Raw genomic sequence first — 16,465 nt, 5'->3', positions numbered from 1 at the left:
GGTTCGATAAAACGTCGCATCTAATGCTTCCATGACATTTTATCTTCATTGCCACGACATCTAAGGACTCCTACTGATATCGTTGAGCTTAACCAAGACCAACTTGTATACCTAGTATACCTTATGTTCCTAGGGAAGTAGTGATACCTTGCTTTGGCATAGCCATCACTACGCGCATTAGTTCGGTAAGTGTTGTTCTTTGAATGGCAAATTTTAGCTCAATTTCATAGAGACCTAGGGTTTCTATGTTGGTTGATTTAATTGAACTTAATTAATCATCGCAGCATTTTAAATCCTAAACATGCATCTATCATACCATTCAATCATATATAAACACAATTATATATATATAGAAGAAAAGTAAAAAGATGCATTTGGCAACTAGCATGACCCCTTGAGTCTTCAAATCTCCATGGGTCTTTGATGCAACTTCTTGGCTTGAACTCTCAGAAACGCCATCTCCGAGACATCCCCACCAAATATGCAACTACTAGTTACTATGACTAGGATTAATCTAAATATTAAGGTACAAAAATACGCAAGGTACGCAGACCGTATTTAGATTTACAAAAATACATAACCGATAGCAGTCCGTATTTACTATCCAAGTAGGGCCCCACTAGTTGCCATTTTCACAAAACCTGTGATACAATATAAATTCCATTCATCCATTCACTATGTGTGAATGGCCCATGCATTTTACAACGAAAAACAAGTAACAATGCATAACACGCGCAAACTAGTAACTAACTTAGGTGGTTAATCCGATTAACACGCGTAATTAAAATTAGTCAAAGGTGGTAACCGATTATGTGAGTAAGACGCAATAAATTAGCTCAAGTAATTAACGAAGCTCCCACTAAATTCCGCATCCAACTTAATTAATCCAATTAATTAAGCCGGTTAACCCATATTTTGCCAAATTATTTTGCAAGTGCTGAAGGAACCGAGGCCTAGCCACGTTAAAAAAATTAAATAAAATAATTAAAACGGCCCAATTAACGCAAAAAGATAGCCCACCAAATGGCCAAGTGCCTAGCATCCAAGCCATGGGGCTAGGCTTGCAAGGCACCAATGCCCATGGCTATGCGTGCCTTTGGTGCTGACCTGCCCAGCCAGCAGCGCACCCCACGCCTGCTAGCAGCAGTAGCCTCGCTTGCATGCTGCTGGCGCTGGCAGCTTGTGGGTGGCCTGCTAGCATGGCTTGCTAATTGCCCCTAGTGCCGCACAAAACGTAACCTATTGCACAACTCGTAGCACCAAGTGTGCAACATACTTGCACACACCACACCCTAGCGCATCAACGAGGCAAGGCAGCCCACACACGCACCTAGCACCAAGGTTGGGCTGCCCAGCTAGCTCGCACACCCATGCGTGCAGCAAGCAGGCCACGCACGCAATGCGGCTGCTACTGCGATGCGTGCTGCTGTACAAGAGTGCTGCGATGCATGTTACTGGTGCTGCCATGCTAGCAAGCACGTACAGCCATAGCACGCATATTCATAGCACGATGCTTGCATGCTAAGCGCTGCCTAGCTGCGGCTATGCGTGTGGCTGGGTGCAATGCCCACCACGCTAGCATGCATGTAGTTGGTGCCCTCGCCTAGCCTGGCACTCGCATGGCTAGGCCAATGCGAGGCTACGGCTTGGCTCGTACTTGTCGCTTGCTTGATTCTACATCTCGTCGAATTCTAAATTTGACTCGACTCGTGACGCTCGGTATCGACGCTATAAGCTCGATATCCGACGTCTTTGTTCGTAATACTCTAATGACTCATCTAATCCTTCGGATTGATTTGTCGTCTCGGATCGTTTATTCGATTAGGGTGAGACCCGAAGGGTTCAGTCAAGATTAAGCCCTAATATTAGTTACCCATTAATATTACTAATCGAAAGCGACCTCCACCTAGGCATTCTAATCAGTTGACCTCACTGAAAAATTAGCTTTCTAATAATTCTGAACCCTCTATTGGAATAATACACTTGTTGGAAGGACACCATTCCTTTTGGTGCTATCCTTAACGTAAGTACATTCCTTTTTCTTATTTCTCTGGGTTTCATCATGAGTTCATAACTTATTTCTTTTGTTCTAGCGCCCTGATGTTCCATATCGTCCATGAGCTGATTAGGGCGACTGTCCTCTTAGTACATAGCTGAGAAGTGCTTGTTCAGGGGTACCTACCAGGTGGTGTAGCACCTGGGTGAGAGAGTGGTTGTCCAGCACTCCTCAGATGTTCCCTTAGTTCCTATGGATCCTCCCACCTAGATGATGAGTCAGGAGAGACTTCGGTTGCATGTTATGGACGATGCCATAGGCGAGGACTTTCGGAGGCATATCTACCTGGACCGCTCTTATGAGGAGGAGCTGCTCCTTCGTCTAGCTCGTACACCTTACTGCGAGGAGGTTTGTAGACCTTTATCACCCATTTCATCTTTTCTGTAGCCTCCAACGGTGTCTAATCGTTGGATCATCTTATAGGAGCAGAGAGAGCATGAGGAGTTCGAACCCCCATGTATGTCCATTCGCTATCAGGGGATCCACGGTCCCATTTAGGAGATGATCCCTCTAGCCCGGAGGAGTGGAGATTGATAGAGCGATCCATCCCTCGCTCTCAGAGATGGATGAGTTTTTATCTTTTCCTTCATTTTGTGCATATATCATCCTGTTTTCTAATCTTATATGATTTTTGTAGTTCTCTCGAGTGGTGGTGTCGTGAATGGCAGCTGCCCTTGGCGCCTGTCGATATCAGCTGGCGAGGTGTAGCCACCGGGCGTTATGTCGTCATTCGAAGGACGTTGCGCCGGTATGTCTTCATGCATTTTTATGACTAACTTGCATTTTTTGTCTTGGTTTTAGCCTGGTCCTCGGCCACGTACTCGTTTGAGGCGAGAGACCTCGAGAGAGGCGGGAGCAAGGCGTCGGCGCAGCTCGTTGGAGATTCCAGGCAGGCGGGAGATGTTTGGCAAGGCGGAGGACGATGATGATGACAGCCCTAGTCACGGGTCCTCATCGACGGATATGCGCCCACCTGGTTATGATACTCCGGTGGTACAGCCTCACGTGGTTCCAGACGCGTTTACGGCGTGCCCCTCGTCTCAGTGTGGTGGTGGGACATACGAGGTTGGCTTGTCGTCGAAGCATCCTAAGCCTACTCCCTCTGGTAGTGGGAGTTTTCAGCAGCACGAGTCTCAGGGAGATCCGCAGTTCACTCAGTGGATTGGCCCTACGATCGTGATCCCCATGACTAGCGGTGCTGATTATGCTTAGGTGCTGACTCCTCGGTCTGCGTTCTTCAATGATGCGGTGGGCATCTCTCTGGAGCCTCATCCTCTAACACCCTAGTTTTTTTGCATTATGATTTATTTTCTGGACTATTTGGACTTTGTTCATGGTGTATTATACATTTTATTGATACTTTGTACATATGTATATATTAGACTTTATCTATCTAGACTCTATCTATTTAGACTTTATCTATCTACTTTATTTTTACACTATCTTTATGTGCATATGAGTGTGTGATTTTGTGACAAATTTTGCGTAAAAATTCCGTCATGTTTATTATCATTGGAGGGTATCCGAATTTCACCCCCAAAAAGAAAAAATAAAAAAGAAATGAGGAAAACATAAGTTTATAATTAATTAATTTGAAATTCTTAAAAAAGAAATTCCAAATCAATTAGGATTAAGTCAAAAGGGTTGAGACATCATAGGTAAATAAAGCTTGGATAGGGTAGGAAAAGTGAAAAAGTTGGATAAAAATTCGGAAACTCAAAGTACAAATTCGAATCAAAATCAAATCAATTAATTAATCAGGACGCGCTTTTTCGTCGCGGGCGTCAGATTCCATCCCCAGCGCAACAGGCTCATCGCGGCACGATGGATCTGAAAAATCCGACTCGAATAAAACTCGATTTTTGCTTCAATTTTGCTTATAAAAAGCCCCAGATTTTGTAATATTTTGCATAATTTGAGTCGTTAGCTCCCATATTCTCTTTGCTTTCATAATTTAGTAATCATGCCTAAAAATTTCTGTGAAATCACTCGTGAGTGGTGTCGGTCTCTGACCACTAGTGAGAGGAAAAAACTTGAATACCACAACATGAATGGTCTATTGGGTATTAAGGGTGTAGACTTTGACAGTGATTTTATTCATACCGCAATAGGATATTGGGACCCTAACACTCACTGTTTTAGGCTAGGAAACGATGAAATTAGCCCCCTGCCGGAAGAATTTGGTGCTATTATTGGCTTTCCCTCTTTGCTTCTTGCCGTAATCCCCCCAATATGTGAATATTATTATAAGGATTCTAAACGCTTTTATAATCTTAGAGAAACCGATTTAAAATCTATAGTTCATGGAAAAGAGGTAGATCTAAGAAAGTTTGCATCTTTATTCTTTAATAGACCTAAGTCTAACTCTTTCCACATAGATAGAAGGATAGCTTTTCTTTTCTGCATGTTTAGCCAATTCTCACTAGTGGTAGTATCCAAACAGGTCAAGCTATATTAGCATCTGTCATGGAACAAATTGACGCTGGAAGAAATCCAATGCCTTTAATTGTTGAAGAAACAATGATGAGTTTAGATGAATTGAAAAAGAATCCTAAAACATCAATTCGAGGATTTCTAATATTATTACAGGTAGAAAATCAATACTCTTAATTACAGAAATAAAAATTATTTAATTTTGTAGTGTAATGACAATTTATTTTCATTTTTGCAGATTGGCTAATGGAAAGATTAGGATTAATCCATCCTCCAGATAACATTGAAAAATACATTCATAATTGCCTTGTGAGAAGGAAGAAGAGATTTTCCATAAAGATGGGATGTCAGGAGTAGAGCAAAATATTTAAAGCTCGCAACTTCTCCATTAAGTGGGTCATGCCTTGGTGGAAGATTGAAAAGATGATAGAGTCAATACTCAAGCTTTCTGCCGTGTCCCAAGCTTATTAAAGTTGACCTTTTATTACCCTTCCAAAGTAATGAGGCAGTACGGCCCTGTTCAAACTATTCCTTCTGGTGATGATCGTCGTCCTTATAAATATTCCGTATCAAAGAATGTTGAAAGGTTCGACGATAATTAGTATGGTATACCCTTATGGACTGTTGTATCTCATAAAGTCCTTCCTCCATTGTCTAGAGAGTATAAACAATGGTTGCTTGCTCGAGATCGAAAGGACGAGAATAGGTTTCGAAATTCGAACTCTAAAGGTGTAGAGAATAGCAACATAAAAGATCGCCTAGGGGAAAAGAAAGCTCCTCCTAAAGATCGTCTGGGTTCACGAGTTGAACTCAAGACTCCTATCATGCCTAAGAAGAGGAGTGTTCTAGAGGGCAAAGGGAAGAGGAAAGCTACTCCTATAGAGAAGGAAAAGAAGACTTGGGCTGAGAAAAAGGTTGTGGTCTTTGCTAAAGGGGAAACTTTTTCCTCTAAGGTTTCAGTCCGCACCTCTAAAGGATCAGTCTTGGTCAAGGAATTGGCGGAGGATGAAGACAGAGACAAGAATTGGAAGAGGGCTCGAAAGGAAAAGGAAGATTAGACTTAGAATATTGCTTTGCCTTTAAATTTATTAGACAAATTCTAATTTCAAGTTAATTTTATCAGTAATATAATTTCAATTTCAATTCAATTATTAATGTAATAGGTTTCAAAAATAAATGTTTATCCTTTATTAGAAATAAATGTTTTAAGCAATGAAAACAACTTAAGAAATTTCAAAAATAATCCGAGTATGGAAGTCAGAAAATTTCCGAAATTATTTGAAACTGTCGCAATTAATCGCAGCTTGCCTCGGAGGAAAATAAATTTTGTCGCGACGTAATGGGATCTCTTGCATTCAAAGACAAGATCTTGAATTTTTAAAGTTGTCACACCCTACAGAAGGGTTGCCTACGTATCCTTATTAAGGAATCAAGCCAAACGTAGCTCTCTTGAGTACGGAACTCATTAAATTATGCGTAGAACTTCTTGAGTTGGTCAAGGTTTGTCATATTCAAGAATTCATTCCCGTCCATATCTGTTAACTTAGTTGCGCCTCCAGACAGGATGGTTTTGACTATGCATGGTCCAAACCAATTAGGCCTAAATTTGCCTCTCCAATCAGGACATTCTATCCAAGTGCTTTCAACACCAAGTCTCCTTCCTTGATGTTTCTTGTATTGACCTTTTTATTGAAGTGTCTAGCCATTCGGTTTTGGTAGCATTGGACATGATGCAAGGCTTCCAACCGTTTTTCATCGAGTAGAACTAGCTCTTCATATCGAGCACTTGTCCATTAAACCTCATCAAGCTTACTTTTTCCAACGCTATGCGCAAGGAAGGTATTTATAGCTCTACAGATTGTACGACGTCCATTCCGTAGACTAAGGAGAATGGCGTAGTTCCTATGGATGAGCGGATTGACGTGCGATAACCCCAAAATGTGAAATGGAGTTTGTCAGACCAATCTTTGTAATTTTCTGTCATCTTTTAGATGATTATCATTAGGTTTTTATTGGCTGCTTCTACTGCATCATTTGCTTGAGGTCTATATGGAGAAGAGTGATGATGTTTAATACCATACTTTTTAAGTATGTCCTCACACTCTGCTTGAATGTGAGTTCCATTTTCACTTATCATATCATGTGGGACTCCATATCTACATATGATTTTCCTTTCGATGAAGAGTGTCACATGCTTCGCGGTGATTTTTACGTAAGGTGCCGCTTCAACCCATTTGGTGGAATAATCTATGGCAACGGGAATGGCCATGGAGATGTGTAAGTGTAAAGAAGGGAAAGTGGAACATGTTGAAAATTGGCGTATATCTGGCATTTCGCACATCTCTTCACATAGTGATGGCAATCTCTTTTGATGGTAGTCCAATAATAGGCTTGGCGCATGACCTACTGGACTAGAATTTTACCATTCATGTGTATTCCACATGCTCCTTTGTGGATAATTCTCACTGCCTTTTGAGCTTCCTTTTATCCTACGCATATGATAGCTCTTCCTTTAGGTACTCTTTTGTGAAGCTCACCATTTATGAGTACGAACTGTGAGGTTAAGAGTCTCAAAGCATGTTTCTCTCTTTTATCAGCATTAGGTGGATATTCCCTTTTGGTGACATTGTTGCGAATGTCTGTATACCATGGTTCTTCTTCATCTTCTTGGATTTCTTCCTCATCTTCAATAGCTTGAACATAGGCAGGCTTATGCCTTTATTCTATGGTTATGGGCATTTGCTCAATTTCCTTAGGAATTCTAACCATCGAGGCTAGTCTTGCCAAGGCATCAACAAATTAGTTTTCCTCTCTTGCTAGCAGTAGAATAAGCTGAATTGGAAGCGGTTCAAACCCCCTAATTGGAAGCGGTTTTGAACCGCTTCGGTTTTGGGGGGCTTGCCATTGTGAAGTTAAACTGGAAGCAGTTCAAACCGCTTCCAATTAGTGGAGAATTGGAAGCGGTTTTGGCGCCAAACCGCTTCCAATTCCCATTTTCCCCTTGAAAAGTTTAATGTAATTGGAAGCGGTTTTGGGGCCAAACCGCTTCCGATTGTACAATTTTATTTTATTTTTTTATTTTTTTTATTTTATTATTAATAATATTAATATAATAATAATATTAGTGACCTTTCACAATAATTTTAGTATTATTAATTAATAATACTAATATAATATTATTAATCGATATAATTATTATTATTAATTAATAATAAAATTAATATTATTAATTAATAATAATATTAATATTACAAACAAAATAATACAATGATATATATAACACGAAATAATTATATATATAAAAAGTAACATCATTAATATATTCAATGAACAACCATATTTAATTACACAAACATATATTAAGATTACAATTACAAATACTACGTACTAATAAGTACTTAATTAATTAAAATAATGTTGATAATAACTAATTAATAAAGTCAAGCTAACAAACCAATATAACCATTACCACAATTCTAGAAGCCATCAAATGTGACGAAAAAAGCCCACATGTCGCGAACTTCATTGATTTCCTTCCTTGTTAACAGACCTTCCCTTTGAACCTTGCAAAACTTTAGAGAAAAAAAAAAACCAAACATTGTCATGAGTATCACAAGACCGAAATGCACCAATATCACAGAAATTCACTGAAAATCACCAAAATCACCAAAATGGCCAAAATGCACCAAAATCACGTGCATGTACAGGCTGCTGGGCTGCTGCCTGGTTGGGCTACATCCTGGTTGGGCTGCTGCCTGGATGGGTGCTGCAGTGGTGCCTAGCCAGCGTGCCTTGGCTGTTGCAGCTGCCTGGGCAGCGTGCCTTGGCTGCTGCAGCTGCCTGGGCAGCGCCTTGAATGCCGCAACATCATGGGTTGTGTGCGTGTTACGCTTATGTTTTGTTCGGCGCAATAATGGAAACAAGTAATAGGTTGAAGATAGTAAAAGCATACCTCATCTAGTTGTTGTGCTTCCTTGCAACTATTGACTATGTCAAGCATAAACCTCATAACGTATAGGGCACAATCAAGTCCGTTGTCTTGTTGCGCACACTGACATGCCACAAAGGTAATCAAATCATGCATAGCCATAACCGAAGCCAAGTATATTAAGCAAATCACTAACTCAAGGCATTACCTTTGGAAATTTCCACGCAGGACCCGCAGGAGAACGACAATTTAGCTTTTTCTTTACACTTTAGGAAAATAAGTTCAAAGTAAGAAACATAAATAATCAATGATTTAGGTGAGGTCAATCAACAATAGGAAGTAATATGTACCTATTCAATATATTATTCACTTGCAACCTCCGTGGTGGATTCCGACAAAGTGAATCAAAGTGGTAGATTGTATTTTTGGAAACACAAATCACCAAAAGGGTCCAATGAGCACTGCATATATTTCAAAAACGTCAACATATATATGCCACAGTTAACTACATTTTCAGAATTTTATAAAAAAAATAACAACTGAATTATGACATTTGTAGACGTACTCCTCAAAACATGGGGCTAATATGAACTTATCCCCCGCACGCGTTGATTGCTTAATACTCCGTTCTAGGTAATCTTCCACATCACAAGGGTTGCATAAGCATCTGGTAATCGAGGTCTGCTCGGGGCAAAACCACCCAACCGCAGCCTCGGAACCGCATAAGCAACTAAGGTGCTCCTATAGTGCCCTTCAAAACAGTATTGTGGGGAATAATTATTAATTGCATTGTTTACATTAAAAAATGCAACATCAATATGATTAGGGATAGTGGCATTGAATTACCTCATGAAAGCTTGAATGATGGAAATGTTAAGCATGGCACCAGATAGAAATTCCTTCACATCCTCTTTTGTAATTGGTGCGATCCCATCCTCATCATAGTGGAACAATGCCTTAGGTAAAATCACTTCAATAGATCTACCCCTAAGCAACTCGCTTACACGGTTGTGAAGAAAAGTACAAGCTTTAGAGAGCGAATTCAGGATGCGGGCTTCTACTATTGGAGTACAACTCTTGGCAGAACCTCTCAAACTCTTATTCAACCCTTGTCCTTGTTCCATGTTCTTTGTAGGTTGGACATTCTTAGATTTTGGCTTCTCCACCTTCTTCCTTTTAGATGACTGATTTTCATTTGTAACATAAAAGCACATGGTTAAATTACAAGCTATTTGGGACATGTTTTAAAAACAAGCTAAGTAGTGTACACTTACCCCTCCTATTAACCTCACCCGATCACGTGGCCATGGCACAAAGCTACTTTTCGCATCAAGCAGCGTGATGAAGTCATATTCCTCTCTAGGCACCGGTAGTGGCAAGTCCTCAAACCCTGGTACTATGGAATTGATCCCGACCGAGATATAGTGGGTACTAGTATTAGACTTAAAATGGACCTTGTCAAACGGTTGTGCGCTACCATACCCCACCAACTCTCCATCCACGTTTTTCCCGGGGTGAAGAAGCTCACAAGGCGTCTCTTCCTACACATTTGATTGGGACAAGTTATGAACTAATCAACCAGTGTAAGCCTAATACAAGGACATTTCATTAAGACTTGAAATTTACCTGAACATCTGGAAAAGGATCAGGTGTCTGGTTTGCAATCCCCCTTGAGTTTGCATGCGTAGAACTAGGAATCTGCAACAGTTCAAAATAATTTTGCTACATAAGGCCTCGTTTGATGATATGAAGTTCATGTTCTCAAATGTAATTCAATTACCTCGCTCTCAACAAGTGGATCGTCCCTGGCATCTTTTGGGTGACTACATGAGTTTATTGGGGTTATCGGGGGCAAAGACAAGGTTGGCAAGTTCATGTGCTTCAAAATTGCATTGAATTGACTTTGCAATTGTTCTTGCACCTCTTTGCGTATCTCCGCCTTAATTGCTTCCTTTTCCTTGGCATCCATATGGTGTGGCGAATTAACACTTGATCTGATCTTCCTGATCAAGTGTATTCTGAACCCATAACCTTTTCCCACCCTAGTTGTTTCCCTCCCGCTCCAATTACTCGCCCAGGGTGGTATGGTTTTCCCAAAGCCAAGGTAAAAGGATCGTTCTCTATGCTTGGAGTGAGCTTGCCTTCAACCACTTCCGACGTATGCTCGAGCTGCAACAACACAAAAAGTTTGGTTAATTCTAAGTTAGATGTAGTTTCTATGGAAATAGTTAATAATAACGGTGGAATATTAGCATAAATGACATAGGGTGCTTACAAGTGCATCTGCTACAGTTTTCGTATCCGGGTGCACGACGTACTTCCCGGTGTTCTTATCGATCCCATGCATAGCACACCACCAGTCATTTGCACGACTTACCAAAGATGTGACCGTGGAGGGAAGAGGTTTATCAGCTGATGATATTTTGGATGTGGGGTATAGACCCTCTTTGTTCCACTTTGGTCTACTTTCCGCAAATGTCTTACAACCCATATGATGGCTATACATTTTCTTCTCAGCATTGCACGTAGCTTGTTGACTTTTTTCCTACACATTAACAAATGTTCGCATCATTATATGTAGTGAGCAAAATTAAGGAAACAACTGTAATTTATATAAAACTACATACAAGTGCAGTAGTAGTAGTTGATTTTGCCACAAACTTCTCCCAGTCCTTCACCGTTATTTGTGGATATACATCCCACGGTTTCTTCTCAGGTTCCTCCTCTCCTGCCTTACCCATCACAGTTTTCTTCAGTTTATGCCTTTGTTTCTTATGGATCCATCTTGTTATCAACGAACTTTTGAAGTTTTTGAATCTCTCTTGTACAAAACCTTCAAACGATCTTCTCTTGTCTGGCTCATCAAGAATATTAAACACACTCTATAAGAATGGCAAACGTCCATGTTAGTCAAGGGAAAAAAAAAAAAAGATCACCCTAGGCAGGCTGCAAAGCAGCCCTCGCAAGCTGCACATCAGCCCTGGCAGGTGCACAGTCACCCTAGGCAGGCTGCACAGCCAGCCTAGGCAGCTGCACAGCCACCATAGGCAGGCTGCACAGTAGCCTAGGCAGCTGCACAACAGCCCTGGCAGGCTACACAGCCACCATAGGCAGGCTGTACAGCCACCATAGGCAGGCTGCACAGTAGCCCTGGTAGGCTGCACAGCCACCCTAGGCAAGCTGCACAGCCACCATAGGCAGGCTGCACACGCAAGTGTACGTAGTTTGGTTAATTTCGTTGAATGCGCATTGATTTTGGTATGAAGTTTTATGACAAAAACTAAAATACAAAACACTTACCATTGTATCATCCCAAAACATTTGAAGCAACCCTTTAAGTATCTCTGCCCAGTCAAGTGTGATCGGTATTTTACGAGTCAGTATGCCATTGTTTGTGGAATATTTGTTGCGCCACTGCCTAGTAGGTTGATCCAACTCGTCAAACTCAAGAACCATGGGTTCCCCGGGTTTCTTAAATGCTTTTGTTGCACCCCTAAAATTTCTCTTCCCCGGTGCCTTTCCACCACCGCTTGTTTTCACTTGACGTTGCATGTGCATTTGTCCTTGTGAATCTCGTACAAACTCGAAAACAATATCATCCATAATAGGGGGGGCATATTCAGCTGTTATCTCATAAGCATCAAACCTACGCTGCAACTTATCATGAGCTTGGTCTTTTGGTTCACCCAAATCTTGCTCCTTATTGATATCATACAACTCGTCACCAGATTCAGAACTACCACGGTCTTCATCATCCATATCCTCTTCGTGGTGAAGGTATTCATCACCACCCATTTTATGTACACACCTACCACCATAAGAAACGCAAATAATTAGTCATTAGTAAGACAAGAAAATTCTAAAAGTCATTGATTTCATGCTAATACAAGGTGCTAGAAGCGAAAAAAGTTGAAAATGCAAAAATGAGCTTCTAACTTTCCCAACTTCTTTATTTTCATTCCTAGTTCACATGTAATCCTTCTCACAACTCATATTTGGTATACAAAACATGTTTACAACTTGAAAATGCTTAAAAGTCATTGATTTCATGCTAATACAAGGTTATAGGAGCGAAATAAGTTAAAAATGCCAAAAATGAGCTACTAACTTTCCCAACTTCTTTATTTTCATTCCTAGTTCACATGTAATCCTTCTAACAATTCATATTTGGTATACAAAACATGTTTACAGCTTGAAAATGCTTAAAAGTCATTGATTTCATGCTAATACAAGGTGCTAGAAGCGAAAAAAGTTGAAAATGGCAAAAATGAGCTTCTAACTTTCTCAACTTCTTTATTTTCATTCCTAGTTCACATGTAATCCGTCTAACAACTCATATTTGGTATAAAAAACATGTTTACAACTTGAAAATGATTAAAAGTCATTGATTTCATGCTAATACAAGGTTATAGGAGCGAAATAAGTTAAAAATGCCAAAAATGAGCTACTAACTTTCCCAACTTCTTTATTTTCATTCCTAGTTCACATGTAATCCTTCTAACAATTCATATTTGGTATACAAAACATGTTTACAGCTTGAAAATGCTTAAAAGTCATTGATTTCATGCTAATACAAGGTGCTAGAAGCGAAAAAAGTTGAAAATGGCAAAAATGAGCTTCTAACTTTCTCAACTTCTTTATTTTCATTCCTAGTTCACATGTAATCCGTCTAACAACTCATATTTGGTATACAAAACATGTTTACAACTTGAAAATGATTAAAAGTCATTGATTTCGTGCTAATACAAGGTTATAGGAGCGAAATAAGTTAAAAATGCCAAAAATGAGCTACTAACTTTCCCAACTTCTTTATTTTCATTCCTAGTTCACATGTAATCCTTTTAACAATTCATATTTGGTATACAAAACATGTTTACATCTTGAAAATGCTTAAAAGTCATTGATTTCATGCTAATACAAGGTGCTAGAAGCGAAAAAAGTTGAAAATGGCAAAAATGAGCTTCTAACTTTCTCAACTTCTTTATTTTCATTCCTAGTTCACATGTAATCCGTCTAACAACTCATATTTGGTATACAAAACATGTTTACAACTTGAAAATGATTAAAAGTCATTGATTTCATGCTATTACAAGGTTATAGGAGCGAAATAAGTTAAAAATGCCAAAAATGAGCTACTAACTTTCCCAACTTCTTTATTTTCATTCCTAATTCACATGTAATCCTTCTAACAATTCATATTTGGTATACAAAACATGTTTACAGCTTGAAAATGCTTAAAAGTCATTGATTTCATGCTAATACAAGGTGCTAGAAGCGAAAAAAGTTGAAAATGGCAAAAATGAGCTTCTAACTTTCTCAACTTCTTTATTTTCATTCCTAGTTCACATGTAATCCGTCTAACAACTCATATTTGGTATACAAAACATGTTTACAACTTGAAAATGATTAAAAGTCATTGATTTCATGCTAATACAAGGTTATAGGAGCGAAATAAGTTTAAAATGGCAAAAATGAGCTACTAACTTTCCCAACTTCTTTATTTTCATTCCTAATTCACATGTAATCCTTCTAACAACTCATATTTGGTATACAAAATATGTTTACAACTTGAAAATTCTTAAAAGTCATTGATTTCATGCTAATAAAAGGTTATAGGAGCGAAATAAGTTGAAAATGGCAAAAATGAGGATTGTCATTACGATGCTTAAAAAATTGTACCTCGTTCGAGTATTCCCTCATTGTGGTCAGCTCAAATATAATTTGCATCGTTGTCTACATCATTTGCTACATCAAGTCTAGGGGCAGTGAAAGGGGGCGAATCATCAAACGCATCATATTCGTCCTCGTCTTCAACATCTCCAACCCCTAAAATTCTTCTTTTGCTAGCAAGGACGATGGACCATTTTGGATCGGCTGGGTCGGTTACGTAAAACACTTTCTTAGCTTGAGATGCAAGGATGAATGGTTCCAAACTATCCTGCAAGTGGCCAAGGTCAATAAGAGTGAAGTCATCATGTCTGACGTTGCGCCTAATATTATCGACCCATTTACACTTAAATAGACCAACCTTGAACTCACGGTAATCTAGTTCCCATATTTCCTGAATTCGTCCGTAGTAGGATAATTGTGCGTCAACCGGTGATGTATCCTTCGCACTTGCAAACTCTCTTGATGAAGCCACAAGAGTGACACCACTATTTTGAGTCGATGAGGATTTCTGATCACGATGCTCAGTCCAGAATGTATACCATTTATGTCATATCCCTCAAAAGAATAAACATCTTCCTTTGGACCATTAACTAGCCACTTTATAGTATCAGAGACACTCTCATCCAATTGACGCATAACTCGATCATGGAACCACGTCACAAACATCTTATTATGCAACTGCATTAGTGCCCTTTCCCCTTTTGATGGAAATTCCGCACGCAAACTATCCATGTGCTCTTTTAAATATGGGTGAACCTCCGCAACATGATGAAGCGCAAATAGGTAAGCTTGCAAGAACTGATCATGAGTAGGTGAGATCTGTTTCGACCCGAGGGTGCCATGACCATAAAGTCTCCCTTCATGTCAGGAAGTGGGAAGCCCAATTGGTTCGGCAACGGCAACATACTCCGCCATGAAATTACCAATCTCCTCCGCCACAATCCCTTGAATCATACTACCTTCTGGATGGGCTGGATTCCTGACTTTATGTTGCAATGTGCCCATGTGTCTTTCAAAAGGATAGCACCACCTCATAAAGATTGGACCGCACATCTTAATCTCAAGAACCAAATGAAGAACCAAATGCACCATTATGTCAAAAAATGACGGTGGGAAATACATCACAAATTTGCACAAAGTTACAACTACATTCACCTAGAGATCATCAAGTATAAAAGGATCAAGCACTTTGCTGCATATGGTATTGAAATACGAACAAAGGCTTGTAATAGCTTCTCTCACGTGCTTCGGTAGAATACCACGAATTGTAATCGGTAGGAATACTTGCATCATCATGTGACAATCATGAGATTTCATACTAGTAAACTTCAATTCCCCATTTTAGGAAACGAATCTTTTGATGTTTGACGAGAAACCAGATGGAACCTTAACGTCACTACTAGAAAACAGCCCATCAACGACGGAAAAAATCCGTCGGAAAACCCTGAAATTTCGTCGAAAGGCATCGTCGCATTATAGTTTGTAGGAATTTCGCGGTATTCCGAGGGAATTTCCGTCGGAAAGGTCCATTCCGACGGAATTTCCGACGGATTTTGTTCTGTCGGATTCAAGTTTGACTAAAATGTGAAGTTCGTCGCAACATTCCGACGGACTGAATTCTGTCGGAACCTACAACCTTCCGACGGAATATTCCATCGGAAACAACTATGCTTCCGACGGAAATTCCGTCGGAAACAACTATGCTTCCGACGGAATTTCCGTCGGAAAGTTTAATAAAAAATAAAAAAAAAAAAAACAGCCCCACCCACCACCCCCACCAACCAGCCACCCCCTGCCCCCATAACCCAGATCCCCACCCACCAGCCCACCCCCTGCCCCCACAACCCAGATCCCCACCCCCTGCCCCCACAACCCAGATCCCCTCCCCCTGAACCCCCCCAACCCAGATCCCCACCCACAAAACCCCCCTCTAACCCACAACTACCCACAACCCACCACAAGCCAAAAAAACAAAACTAAAAAAACAAAACTAAAAAAACAAATTCAAAAACAGGAAAAAATCAAAATTCGAAATCAAAATCAAAATCAAATACACGAAAAATCATAGAAAAAAATCGAATAAAGCCGAAAAAAAAATCAAGAACACGAAAAATAAAAATAAAAAACGAAAAAAGGCTTGAATCAGAAGAATCACAAAAATCAGAAGAAAAAAGCCAAAAAAAACAAATTTAAAACACGAAAAATCATAAAAAAAAAAAAGTAAAAAAGCCGAAAAAAATAAGAGAAAGAGAATAAGAGAACTTACCTTGAATTCCATCAAAACCCCTAATTTGGCTTGAATTTGGGTTTTAAAGGTTAAATTCGACCATGAAAACTCCATATCTAGGGTTTTCATGGTCGAATTTGACACGAAAAAC

The 16,465-nt window shown here is 39.8% G+C and overlaps 2 protein-coding genes across 2 annotated transcripts; both read right to left on the bottom strand.

The window, feature by feature from the left end:
• Positions 1-8,757: 8,757 nt before the first annotated feature.
• On the bottom strand, positions 8,758-9,703 carry LOC110684772. The gene is made up of 2 exons (XM_021861204.1): positions 9,264-9,703; positions 8,758-9,168 (listed from the first exon to the last, which is right to left on the bottom strand). The coding sequence occupies exons 1-2, from the start codon at positions 9,656-9,658 to the stop codon at positions 9,159-9,161; spliced, it is 405 nt and encodes a 134-aa protein (XP_021716896.1). The 5' UTR covers positions 9,659-9,703; the 3' UTR covers positions 8,758-9,158.
• Positions 9,704-10,203: 500 nt separating this feature from the next.
• On the bottom strand, positions 10,204-11,316 carry LOC110684771. The gene is made up of 2 exons (XM_021861203.1): positions 10,693-11,316; positions 10,204-10,586 (listed from the first exon to the last, which is right to left on the bottom strand). The coding sequence occupies exons 1-2, from the start codon at positions 10,921-10,923 to the stop codon at positions 10,425-10,427; spliced, it is 393 nt and encodes a 130-aa protein (XP_021716895.1). The 5' UTR covers positions 10,924-11,316; the 3' UTR covers positions 10,204-10,424.
• Positions 11,317-16,465: the final 5,149 nt, after the last annotated feature.

The sequence above is a fragment of the Chenopodium quinoa genome, unplaced genomic scaffold, assembly GCF_001683475.1.
Source record: "Chenopodium quinoa cultivar QQ74 unplaced genomic scaffold, ASM168347v1, whole genome shotgun sequence".
NCBI lineage: Eukaryota > Viridiplantae > Streptophyta > Magnoliopsida > Caryophyllales > Amaranthaceae > Chenopodium > Chenopodium quinoa.
This window is presented reverse-complemented; position numbering and strand designations above follow the sequence as displayed.

Bases quoted from the DNA above. Each gene is read 5' to 3' on its own strand.
- LOC110684772 (XM_021861204.1), bottom strand. From the start codon at position 9,658: ATGTCCCAAATAGCTTGTAATTTAACCATGTGCTTTTATGTTACAAAT.
- LOC110684771 (XM_021861203.1), bottom strand. From the start codon at position 10,923: ATGTATAGCCATCATATGGGTTGTAAGACATTTGCGGAAAGTAGACCA. The intron at 10,587-10,692 runs GTAAGCACCCTA...GTGTTGTTGCAG, and splicing joins AAACTGTAGCAGATGCACTT to CTCGAGCATACGTCGGAAGT.